The 13,422-nt window shown below is 41.0% G+C and overlaps 1 protein-coding gene across 2 annotated transcripts in view; it reads right to left on the bottom strand.

Annotated features, from left to right (window-relative positions):
- STK24 (serine/threonine kinase 24) overlaps positions 1–13,422 on the bottom strand; it is a 134,067-nt gene that overhangs the window by 12,829 nt on the left and 107,816 nt on the right. For both annotated transcript variants that reach the window (XM_024578918.4, XM_024578917.4), the window contains 2 exons: positions 4,269–4,454; positions 277–422 (listed from right to left, as the gene is read on the bottom strand). In XM_024578918.4, the coding sequence (XP_024434686.1) occupies positions 277–422; positions 4,269–4,454 (332 nt within the window). The remainder of the gene's footprint in view (positions 1–276; positions 423–4,268; positions 4,455–13,422) is intronic.

Genomic DNA, 13,422 nt, shown 5'->3' with positions numbered 1-13,422 from the left:
CAGGAAAATACCACTGACAACAAAAAGAGGCTAAAAAACTCCCAAATAGCCCCATACTTTATTAACACAAGGAGTACAATCAACCTGGATTAACTAAGGAAGGAAGGAGAAGGAGAAGGACCTAAAGCCCACCCAAAGAAGACACTAGAACAAACAGCCCATGTTGGCCACTCCCCCCCCCCAACCCCACCAATGCCTGCAGCTCAGGCACAAAGCAGTCATGGACACACCATCTGGCTCACACACACATGCACAACTCAGGAGGAACCAACTTACGTGTCAGAATCTTCAGAACTAGAGTCTTCATGGCTCTGTTCGGCCTTCCACCTCTTGTACCTGTCAATGAGCTCAGTCAAGTAGGACGTTTTCTTTGCATTGCGTATTATAAACTTGTGCTTCAGTAACTCCTTAGCAGTGGGTCTCTGAAAAACAAACCACCAAACAAAGAAAACAGAGAAAGCATGAGATGAAGTCCCTACATTTTACTTGATTCTATCTCAAACGTCAGACTTCTACCTCAAAATATCAACCAACCACACTAATACCTAAAGATCAAGTTGTACTTCAAAGTTTTTCCCGTCAGACCTATTCAATGAGTAGTCATTTAGCACCTTTGTGTGGGACACCATGTACAGTGTGGACATAGCACTTTTTAAAAATATATTTATTGATTATGCTATTACAGTTGTCCCATTTCCCCCCCCACTCCACTCCATCCCGCCCACCCCCTCCCTCCCATATTCCCCCCCTATAGTTCATGTCCATGGGTCATACTTCCTACATACAATAATTCTTACCCTCCCCCTGTCTATTTTCCACCTATCATGTATGCTACTTATTCTCTGTACCTTTCCCCCCGTCTCCCCCTCCCACTCCCCTATTGACAACCCGCCATGTGATCTCCATCTCTATGGTTCTGTTCCTGTTCTAGTTGTTTGCCTAGTTTGCTCTTGTTTTTGTTTTAGGTGTGGTCGTTAATTAACTGTGAGTTTGCTGTCATTTTTACTGTCCTTGCGTTTAATCTTGGGTAATGTAATTATGATGTGCCTTGGTGTGTTCCTCCTTGGGTCCAGCTTCTTTGGGACTCTCTGAGCTTCCTGGACTTCCTGGAAGTCTATTTCCTTTGCCAGACTGGGGAAGTTCTCCTTCATTCTTTGTTCAAATAAGTTTTCAATTTTTTGTTCTTCCTCTTCTCCTTCTGGCACCCCTATAATTCGGATGTTGGAACGTTTCAAGATGTCCTGGAGGTTCCTAAGCCTCTCCTCATTTTTCTGAGTTCTTGTTTCTTCATTCTTTTCTGGTTGGATGTTTCTTTCTTCCTTCTGGTCCACACCATTGATTTGAGTCCCAGTTTCCTTCGCATCACTATTGGTTCCCTGTACATTTTCCTTTGTTTCTCTTAGCATAGGCTTCATTTTTCCATCTGGTTGTCGAACAGATTCAACCAATTCTGTGAGCATCTTGATAACCAGTGTTTTGAACTGTGCATCTGATAGGTTGGCTATCTCTTCCTCGCTTAGTTGTATTTTTTCTGGAGCTTTGAAGTATTCTGTCATTTGGGCCTTTTTTTTTTTTTTTTTTTTTTTTGGTCTTGGCGTGTCTGTTACTTTAAGGGGTGGAGCCTTAGGTGTTCCCGGGGCGGGGTAACGCTGGGCTGTGAGGCTGTACATGGGAGAGGGGCCGAGAGGGAGCAACGGCGCCCGCTTCACTCTCCACAAGACCTCAGTCCTTCATTCCACTACCCACAATCAAACTGGGCCCCTCTGGTGCTGGTTCCCGAGTGGGTGGGCCTGTGCACACTCTAGGCCCCTGTGGGTCTCTCCAAAGACCTCTCCTCTGAGCCTGTGAGTCTCTCCTGCTGCTGCTCCAACCCCCATGGGCATTTTCAATCAGAGGTTTGAGGCTTTATTTCCCTGAGCTGGAGCCCTGGGTTGCGTGGTCTGCTTCGCTCCCCGCCCTTTGCTCCCCGCCGTTCCTCCAGTTTATCTGTGTGCGAATGTGGGGCCGCGGGGTGCTACCCACTGCTCTGCCTGCCCTGCTCTCCGCCACTCTGAGTCCGGGTCTCTCGGTTTATCTGCAGGAATGTGGGGCCGCAGGGTCTGCTAGTGCTCAGAGTTCCTGCGCCGCTGGTCCCACACTCCGCCAGTCTCAGTACCGCCACAGCAACGCGAGTCCTCTCAGGCCCCAGCTGCCCGTCTCCGCCCCTCCTACTTGTCTGGATGAATGTTTATTTTTTATTTCCTTGGTGTCCGACCCCCTTGCCGTTCGATTCTCTGTCAGTTCTGGTTGTGCGAGGAGGCGCAGTGTGTCTACCTACGCCGCCATCTTGGTTCTCTCGACATAGCGTTTATTATCTAACGATAAATTCTCAGGAAACCATTCAATGAAAGCAAGAGAACTTACACAGAAAAAAGCATTTACCTAGAAAACAATCCAAAGAATTTCACAAAGATCATTCAAAAGAGCTAGAATATGCCTCCTAGTTTTTATAAAAATTTTATTGCAAATGCTGGCAAAAGAGAAAAAATATTTTGTATTACCTTGTTAACTTTCTATATTAATGTTTGGCTCCACCCCCCCAAATAAAGAAAAATGTTCACTTGGCTCCACCTAGAAAAAACTAGAAAGGAGATAAGAGTTACCCTTTTCCTGTTTGCTGAAAGAGTGTCTGAGTTCTTAGTCATCCAGGTCTCCCAATTTAGAAATGCAGGTTTCCCAGGTCTGCCTCTTTTGTGGTGGTCAGGGTGAGGACTTCATCCAGACCCTGGGCTAAGAATGGCCACAGCCAGACAGCATCCTTTGAACTTGACCAACTGCTTTGCCCTTGAGGTTGGCAAAACAAGTTATAGGGAGCATGCTTCCCAAGGAAGTTGAGTGAAGCCCAACTTGGAACAGGCAGCGGGAACACACAAACAACAAGAGTCAGACAAAACTCCCACTTATTACGAATTACTAAAGCTTTATTAACAAAAGTCAGACATGTTTCTCAAATTCAAGCTTGTGAAAAAACTGGGCCACCTCAGGTACTTTTCTCTCCCTGTCCAGGTGATCATGAAACTCCAAGTATCTCAGAAGTGCTCACATTCTCAGCTTCTCAACCTTTTCTCGATGCATTTGGGCTCAAGGAAGGAGTAGAGAAAGTAAGCCAATACCAGCAGGGTATTTTTAATGGTAAGATGGATACATGTATGGGTGTATCTTCTTGAGTGCTCGTGCCTTGTGACTAGGAGCTAACATCAGGATACAAAGTTCGGTACACCATGGCCATGTAGAACAACAGCCCCATACCACCGATGCCTGCTATATTCTGCATCCCCTAGCGGGGGTGTCCAACCTTCTCGTGTCTCTGTGCCACACTGGAAAAATAGTTGTCTTGGGCCACATATTCAATACATTGTGACACGTAATCACACACACACAAATCTCATAATGTTTTAAGTAAATTTATAATTTTGTGTTAGGCTGCATTCACAGCCATCCTGGGCTGCATGCAGCCCATGGGCCACAGGTTGGCCACCCCTGCAAGAGGCTCTTAGAGTATGCTGCACCCCCCTTTTAATGCTCTAACAAACCATGGTGCTCTTGTAAAACTAATCACCCATTTTTAAATAAGAGTTAATAAAAAGGGGGTCCAGCTAACCCTGCTGGAAAAGTTCGTAAGCAAAGCAAGGACATATGGTGCTATACACACCAAAATACACAGATAGCTTTCAAAAAATGTCCTAATGCAGAGAGAAAATTAGGCTAAAGCTATGTAGTTGTTACTGCTACACAGCTCTCCCAGAGTCAATCAAACATAAAAAAGAAAGAAGGGGCGGGAAGAGAAGTGGGTGGTTCATTTACATTTTATTTGCTTTTCCTTTCCTGGCACATGCCAAGAAGAAACTGAAAACATTTACTCTAAAAAATGTAGCCATTATTCTTCAGGCCAGACTTTGCACTTACTAAAAAAACCTTAATAGTTTATAGCCTGACCTTCCACCATAAATATTAAAAACTTATGATTATACACATAATATTAAGGAACAGTCTTCAAGCTCAATAAGGTATGAGATGCTAAAAATCTGAAAAATTTTAATCCTTCAAGAAAACAAATAAAAACATATTGCAATGCAAAGATACAAATCTTACCCATTTAGAAAGAAAAAAACTGAGATTGTGAAAGACAGCTGACATGAGTGATTTAAAAAATTCCACTAAGATGTATCTAGACCAAATCAGGCTACACATGAAAAGGTGCCTGCTCATTCTGATCTCATGAAACTCACAAAGCTCGGCTCCTTGTTCAAACAGGCTTCAACAAACTCCTTGAGGGGTTTGCTGTAGTTTCCTTCCAGTGTCGGGGGGTTGTTCTTTGGAATGAGGAATAAAACCTTCATGGGGTGCAGCTCAGAATGAGGTGGTTCCCCTTTTGCAAGCTCTATAGCTGTTATGCCCAGAGACCAGATGTCTGCCTGCAACAACAAAAAAAAATATCTTTAGAGACCTACCAAGTAGGAATAAATTCAAGCAGGAGTAAATTCAAATAAATATACAAGGTCTGTCCAGAAGGTATCCAGCCCCAGCCACGTAGTATGAAAAATAGAGACATTTATTTAAGAAGATATAAGATACATGAAACATTATACATAGGACAATGACATCTCAGTCCCCTTCAAAGCAGGCACTTTGGGACCTCACACAGTTCTCCTAATTGCCCCATTGTATTTTTCTGAATCTCATTGATGCTCTAAAATCTCTTTCCTTTCAAAGGTGACTGTAGTGTGGGAGTGTGGGAAAAGCCAGAAGTCACAGGACACCGTATCTGGGCTGTGGGGGGGCTGAGTCACATGGGTGATTTGATATTTTGCCAAAATACTCTGCACAAGACATAATGCATGAATGGGCACTTTGTCATGATGAAACTGCCAATCACCAGTTGCCCATAGCTGAGGCCTTCTGCATCCCTGGAATAGTTTCCACAGAGGAATGCTCAAGCTTAACGCAAAATTTGATGCAGATCCATTGCTCTACTTGCTCAGTCATTTTGAATGCCATAGCCACAGAATACATATGCTCACTCAACAGCACCTACCACCCCCCAATGACTAGTACAGTGAAGTCATCATTGTTCATGCATGCACATTCCAGTCCAGGTTACATCAATGTTGTACAAACCATTCTCATTATATTAACAATGGCTAAACTTTTTCCAGACAGATCTCATACTTCTTAGCAAAAAAATTACCTCTCAATATACTTTTAAGGTTTTGAAAACATTATTTTTAACCAAAAACAAAAAATATAAGCTTTTGGTTTAATTTCAAAATAGGCAACGCACAGGAGAAAATTTAATATAATATACAAAACATCTTCTATCTCTGAACTGAAGACAGCTTGTACGATTACTCCTCTTCCGCTCGCTGCTGCAGGTATAACACACTCAATGCCAATTGTAGTCCCTCAGCCAGTCAGTAGGGTAGGCCATCAGAGTTGAGCAGAGAGGGCAGATTCAGGGAGTGGAAGTGTGCTTGCCAATTAAGCAATGCTTAGAACTAATGTAATGCTCTGAGATTGGGAACAGCCATCTGGGTCTCACAGACTGTAAGTTTAAATGCTAGCTCTATCACAAAAGTCTTGTGACGTGAAGACAAAAGATCTAATCTATGAACCTAGTTCCCTCATCTCTAAAATGGGAACAACATGTTGACTGTGCAAGGTGCCTAACACAACACCCAGAATTTAATGTTCAAACACACAAAGAAGTGGAAAATACTCATATAATGCACCCTCATATACCTATCATATGAATTTAATAATCATCAATACAAGTTTTGTAGTGTATGACAAATAGATAAAAAATGTCATGACATTTTCCCCAAGTACTACAGTTTGCCAGTAGTTTTTATTACTTATCAACATCTAAAATTAACATGTGTGAGAAGGAGCCAATCGATGTTTCTCTCTCACACCACTGTTTTTCTCCCTCTCCTTCTTCCTCCTCTATATTCTCTAAAAATAAAGTTTAAGAAAAACTAAGACTTATATTCCCTTTTAGTTCAGCGAGATGTGAGGCAGATAAATCCTTTTCTTTGCCCAGCCTGATCTTTCTCTGCAAATCACTGTGCATACCAAAGATGAAACTGATGGGAGCATGCTTTCATAACAACGATAACAGAACGAACCCTGCTACCCTACGGCTGTTAAGCTCTGCCTGTGATGCAGAGGCCAGTCAGTTGTGAGAATGTCCAGAAGATACACAAAGAAGAATGGAAGGGACAAATGGAAAGAAGCTGAATTAAACTTGTGCAGCTGGAGACCAGTGACCAAAAGAGCAACAGCGCCTCTCAAGGAACACAAACTGTCCTGTCAGGCAAAAGCTGTGTTGAGAACATGCATTCACTGGAAGGATATTCCACAAAGCAACCTCAGGAAAAGGCCCTTTTTTCAGGCACTGCTTATAACAAGAGCTGCTAGCCCAGAGTCGAAACCAATGAAGGTATCTGTGTGTCATCCTCCCTAAGGCTCCAGCGTCTGAAATCCTTCTGATAAGCCTCAATTCTCAGACACATTATCCTTATCTGTAATTTCCGCACCTCCTGGGTCAACAAACCTGGGAAGTATATTTCACATGAACATGTTTTCACAGATTGTTTCTAGAAAAGTCATTGGAAATTTTTAAAAAATTAAAAAATGTTTAAAAAAATTAAGTCACTGGTTATGACCCAAGCAAATGAAAGATTTTACTTTAAAAATAAGACAGAGGAAAAAGTAAAGTAATTAAACGTCAGGTGACAGATTCTCGAGGTCCCAACCAAGCGTGTATTTCAGGCAGCATTTTTTTTAATGTAATTTGTTTTTTTAATATATAATCTTTATGATATTCTTTCCATTACAAATTAGTCTCCCTACGTCCCCTCACCCCTCAGCAATCACATTGTTGTCCATGTCCATGAGTCCTTTCTCCTTTTTACTCAATCCCTCCACCCCCTTAATTCCGCCCCCACTCATTAGCTGTCATCTGTTCTCCATCTATAAGTCTGTCTTTTTTGCTTTTTAGTTCAGTTTGTTTATTTGTTTCCACATGTGACTGAAGTCATATGGTATTTATCTTTCTCTGACTGGTTTATTTCACTTAGCATAATGTTCTCCAGGTCCATCCATACTGTTGCAAAGGGTAAAATTTTCTTTTTTACAGCCAAGTAGAATTCCACTGTGTAAATGGCCCAGTGTTTTTTGTATTCACTCATCTACTGATGGACACTTAGGATGCTTCCGTACCTTGTCAATTGTAAATTATGATGCAACGAACAATAGGGGTGCTTAAGTTCTCTCAAATTGGTGTTTTCGGTTCCTTCAGATACATATTCCCAGAAGTGGGATCACTGGTCAAAAGGCAGATCCATTTTTAATTTTTTGAGGTATCTCCCTCCATACTCCTTTCCACAGTGGCTGCACCAATCTGCATTCCCACCAACAGTGCAAAAGGGTTCCCCCTTTCTCCATATCATCTCCAACACTTGTTGTTTGTTGATTTATTAATGATAGCCATTCTGACAACTGGGATATATCACATTGTGGTTTTTATTTGCATTTCTCTGATTAGTGACGTTAAGCATCTTTTCACATGTCTACTGGCCAACTGTATGTCCTCTTCTGAGAAGTGTCTATTCAGGTCCTTTGCCCATTTTTAGTTAGTTGTTTTTGCTGTTCAGATTTCTAAGTACTTTATACATTTTCCATACTAACCCCTTATCATATGTATTGGCGGTTATGTTCTTCCATTCTGTGGATTGTCTTTTTTATCTTATTGATATACCCTTTCTTGTGAAAAAAGTTTTTAGTTGGATGAAGTCCCATTTGTTTATTTTTTTTCTTTTGCTCCCCTTGCCTGCAGAGATATAACCAATATAACAAATAAAAAATTTCTACCAGCAATGTCAGAGATTTTGCTGTCTATGTTTCCCTCTAGGATTTTTATGGTTTTAGGTCTAATATTTAAGTCTTTGATCCATTTTTTAAAGTATTTTTTGTTGATTATTTTATTACAGTTGTCCCAATTTTTTTGTCTCTTTGCTCTCCTCTGCCCAGCACCCTCCTTCCCTCCAGTAACACCCCCCCTTAGTTCATGTCCATGGGTCACGTGTGTAAGTTCTTTGGCCTTTCCCTTTCCTATACTACTATTCTTAACATCCCCCTGTCTATTTTGTACCTACCAATTATGCTTCTTGATCCCTACACCATTTCTCCCTTTCAACCCCTTCCGCCTCCCAGTTCCTGTTCTGATTGTTTGCTTAGTTTGTTTTTGTTTTTTAATTCAGTTGTTGATAGTTGTGAGTTTGTTCGCATTTTAGCATTCATACTTTTTATCTTCTTTTTCTTAAGTAAGTCCCTTTAACATTTCATGTAATAATGGCTTGATGATGATGAATTCCTTTACCTTTACTTTGTCTGGGAAGCACTTTATTTGCCCTTCCACTCTAAATGATAGCTTTGTTGGATAGAGTAATCTTTGATGTAGGTCCTTGCCTTTCATGACTTTGAATACTTCTTGCCAGCCCTTTCTTGCCTGCAAAGTTACTTTCGAGAAATCAGCTGACAGTCTTATGGGAACTCCTTTGTAGGTAACTCTCTGCTTTTCTCTTGCTGCTTTAAAGATTCTCTCTTTAACTTTTGGCATTTTAATTATGACGTGCCTTAGTATGGTCCTCTTTGGGTCCAACTTGATTGGGACTCTCTGTGCTTCCTGGATTTGTACGTCTATTTCCTTTGCCAAATTAGGGAAGTTTTCTTTCATTATTTTTTCAAATAGATTTCCAATTTCTTGCTCTTTCTCTTCTTCTCTGGCACCCCTATGATGGAGTCCAACCTCCACGGAGGATTAGCTGTGCAGGGCCAGGGTGGTGGTACAGCAATGTGGACTGTAGCTGTCCACTGGGTGCACTGGCCCTGGGGTGTCCCAGGTGGTGCAGACCAAGGTAAGCACCTACCTGTGTTTTGCCCAAGGCCATTCTCCCTGAGCTATAAATCAATCTGAGAAGGCTGCAGGTTTTACTGGGCTTGGAGATTCTCAGACAAAGTCAGGCTGTGAATCTAAGCTGGCTGCTGCTACTACTCAGCCTGGAGCTCACTGAGGCCAGCTGCTGCTTGTTTGATAGGATTTAGGACAACGGTGTCAAACTCATTTTCACTGGGGGCAACATCTGCCAAGTGGTTGCCTTCAAAGGGCCGAATGTAATTTTGGGACTGTATAAATGTAACTACTCCTTAACAATTAAATGAGAGCTTGGCACTGCCACAAGGTAGAAACAAGGTGCTGGGCCAGATAAAACAAGGTAGAGGGCCAGATTAGGCCTGTGGGCCTTGTGTTTGCACGTGTGATTTAGGAAGTTGTGAAGCATGAATCAAGATCTGCCATTCATATGGAAAAGCAGCTTGGGTGGGCTCATAAATTGGGTGGGGCGGGGTCTCTGGGGATCTCCAAGGCAGGTCAAACAGTGTTAGGAAGGTGATGGAGTCCGAGACATGGTACCAGCCTTCCTGCTCCATGGCTCTGCGGGGAGGATGGCTCAGAAAAGGGACAATGGCCTCTGCTCACCTTGATGCCAGAAACTTCAGCCTCTCTCAGTATTCCCTTGGTGCCCTTCAAGCTGCTACCCTAGAGCTGGAGCTCAGAGGGAGTTTGAGTATGTGAGTCCATTGTGGGTTAAGAGGAAATGCTTGGGGCTCCAGCAGTTTCTTCCACCAACTCAATCCCTATTGGATTTTGCAGCCAGAATTTGTGGGGACCTATCTTCCTGCCATTGGAACCCTCAGCAGGAGGGCCTGGTCTGGGTCTGGGTCTGCTTGCTCCTGAAATATTCCTCTCCAAATTTTTATCCACCACACATGGGTATGGGACCAGCCCGTTCCCCATCTGCGCCTCTTCTACCAGTCTCAATGTATATGGTTTCATCAACTCTGTAGTTGTCAGGCTTCCATTCAACCTGATTTCTGATGCTCCTGAATGATAGTTGTTCTATATTTTAGTTGTAATTATTTTGATGTGGTTGTGCAAAGAGCCAAGCCATGTCTGCCTATGCCATCATCTTGACCAGAAACTCAGAGGTGTCAAATCTCTGATCCATTTTGAATTTGTTATTGTGTGTGGTGTAAGAAGGTGGTCTAGCTTCATTTTTCTGGACTTACCTGTCCAATTTTTCCCACGCCATTTACTGAATAAACTATCTTTAGCCCAATGTATGTGCTTACTTACTCTGTCAAATATTAATTGACTAAAAAGGTGTGGGGTTATTTCTGGGCTCTCCATTCCATTCCATTGATTTATGTTTCTGTCTTTGTGCCAGTACCCGGCTGTTTTGATTACTATGGTCTTGTAATATAGTTTGATATTAGGTAGCATGATTCCTCCATCTCTGTTCTTCTTTTTCAGGATTGCTACTGTTATGAGGATCCTTTTGTAGTTCCATATAAATTTTTGAAATATTCTAGTTCTGTAAAATACAACATTGGAATCTTGATAGGAATTGCACTGAATCTGCAGATTGTTTGGGGTAGTATGGACATTTTAATGATGTTAACTCATCCTATCCATGAACATGGTATGTGCTTCCACTTATTTGTATCCTCTTCAGTTTCTCTCTTCGGTGTCTTATAATTTTCCAAGTACAGATCTTTTATTACATCCTTGGTTAGGTTTATTCCTAGGTATTTTATTCTTTTTTGAAGCAATTGTTAGTGGAATTGTTTTCTTAACTTCCCTTTCTGTTAGTTCATTATTGGCATATAAAAATGCAGCTGATTTCTGAATATTAATTTTGTATCCTGATATTTTGCTGAATTCATTTATCAGTTTTAGTAGCTTCTTGGTAAATCTTTGGGGTTCTCTATGTACAGTATCATGTCATCTGCAAATAAAGACAGTTTTACTTCTTCCTTTGCAATTTGGATGCCTTTCATTTCTTCTTCTTGTCAGATTGCCCTGGCTAGAACTTCCAGTACTATGCTGAATAGTAGAGGTGAAAACAGACATTCCTGTCTTATTCCTGATCTTAAGGGGAATGTTTGGGAGTTTTTGCCCATTGAGTATGATGCTGGCACTGGGTTTGTCATACATAGTCTTTATTATTTTCAGTTATGTTCCCTCTATTCCCGCTTTGCTGAGAGTTTTTATCATAGATGGTTGCTGGATTTCATCAAAAGCTTTTTCTGTATCTTTTGGTTTTTCTATAATCATGTGGTTTTTACCTTCATTTTGTTTATGTGGTAAATCACATTTATTGATTTGTGAATGTTGTGCCATCCTTGTATTCTTGGAATAAATCCCACTTGATCATGGTGTATGATCTTTTTGATGCATTGCTGTATTCACTTTCGTTGAGGATTTTAACATCTATGTTCATCAGTGATACACACCTATAATTGTCTTTCTCTGTAGTATCTTTATCTGGTTTTGGAATTAGGATAATGCTGGCCTCGTAAAATGAGTTTGGGAGCCTCCCCTCCTCTTGAATTTTATGAAAAAGTTTGAGAAGGAAAGGTGTTAGTTCTTGGAATGTTTGGTAAAATTCACCTGTGAAGCCATCTGGTCCATGGCTTTTGTTTGATGGGAGTTTTGTGATTATTACTTCAATTTTATTACATATAATCTGTCTATTCAGATTCTCTGATTCTTCCCGATTTATTTTTGGAAGAGTGTATGTTTCTAGGAATTTATCCATTTCATCCAGGTTGTCCAGTTTGTTGGCATGTAATCACTCATATATATTTTCTTATAATCCTTTGTATTTCTTTGGTATTCTTTCATTTCTGATTTTATTTATTTGGGTCCTTTCTCTTTTTTTCGTGATGAGTCTGGTTAAAGGTTTCTCAGTCTTGTTTATCTTGTCAAAGAACCAGTTCTTGTATTCATTGATCTTCTGTGTCATTTTTTTAGACTCTATTTCATTTATTTCTGCTTTGATCTTAATTATTTCCTTCCTTCTACACACATTGGGCTTTGTTTATTGTTCCTTTTCAAGTTCCTTTAAGTGTGAAGTTAGATCGTTTAATTGAGATTTTGTTGTTTTTTGAGGTAGGCCTTTAATGCTATGTACTTCTGTCTTAGGATTGCTTTCCCAGTGTCCCACAGATTTTGGATAGTTGTATCCTCATATTCATTTCAAGATATCTTTTGATTTCTTCTTTAATATTATTATTGAGAGACAGCATCTTTCAATCTATAAAAAGAATACTGCAGCATCTTCTGATCAGATAATATTATGATCTTGAACACTTGGCAGGGGGAGGGAACTCTAAGAAATAAGGTGGTAAAGTTTTTTGATATATTAAAATCTCTGCTGCTCAGAGCCTGCCTTTGGCAAACATCCAGAGAGACCCTGTACTAGTTAGAAAGGTGGGGAGGAAAATAGGGCAGCCAGGACAATTCTTGAAGAATAACTGTGAAGTGAACAATGGTGGGTAATGATGAAAATATAAGATCTGAGTCCTGAGTCACATGTGCCACAGTTGATCAGCTAATTTACTAGAAAGAGAATAATCAGTGTGGTACAATCAAATGAGTTAAGAAATATGGATTCAACTCCCTACCAAAATCTAGACCTATGAATTTTGATAAATGAACCTGAGCTTAAAATAAAGAGAACAGACTGACCATGTAAGTCCCTATCGAGGCCTAAAATGAGATGTCCCCAGGAAAAGGCCAATTATCAAAAGTGCCTGCAGAGATAAGAAACAGCTGTAGGGTAATCCATCCATCACACAGGGCAAAGCCCTAACAAGCAACAAACACACCATAGACAGCTCTCCTATCCTGGGGGCTGAGAAAGAACAGCCTGTGGGAGACTAAAAATCTGAGATCCAGGAGGCATGGTCTCTAGATTTTAAGTCTATACTAAAAAGGTTAAGAGAGTTGAAGGGCAACAGGGGGGGAAATGCAGGAAAATGTGGAATAATATAATATATGACATGTACAAGAGGTTGGAAAAAAGGAATTATAATTTTGCCTCATGATGGCTAGGAGCCTGTGAAATCTCAGATACTAATTGGGAACTAAAAATGAGAAAGAATCTGCAGCAATCACTAAAAGCACTATTCTTTCTAGAATCTGGTCTTACATTTTTGTGGATTTTCTGTGTCACTTGTAGGATCTCTTTCTGTACTTGCCCCTAAAATATCATTCCAAATATGGTCCAAGGTCCTCCTCTTTCACTCACTCCTCTTCACAACCCTGGATCCCTCTCTGTGGGCCCACACCCCACATGCCTCTACTGGGTGCCTCCACCATGGTCGCCCCACCTTGATCCTCCATCCCTCCACACCCACCTTCAAACACCCTCCTCTCTCGTTGTTCCCCACCACCACCAAGCTGACATTGTTTAAGCTAAAAAACTCATTAACTGTGGACTGGATAAATAAAAGGTATTACATGATATAGTAGGGGAC

This window comes from Desmodus rotundus, chromosome 13, assembly GCF_022682495.2.
Source record: "Desmodus rotundus isolate HL8 chromosome 13, HLdesRot8A.1, whole genome shotgun sequence".
Lineage (NCBI taxonomy): Eukaryota > Metazoa > Chordata > Mammalia > Chiroptera > Phyllostomidae > Desmodus > Desmodus rotundus.
The sequence above is the reverse complement of the archived record's forward strand: the minus strand, read 5'-3'. Positions and strand labels throughout refer to the sequence as shown.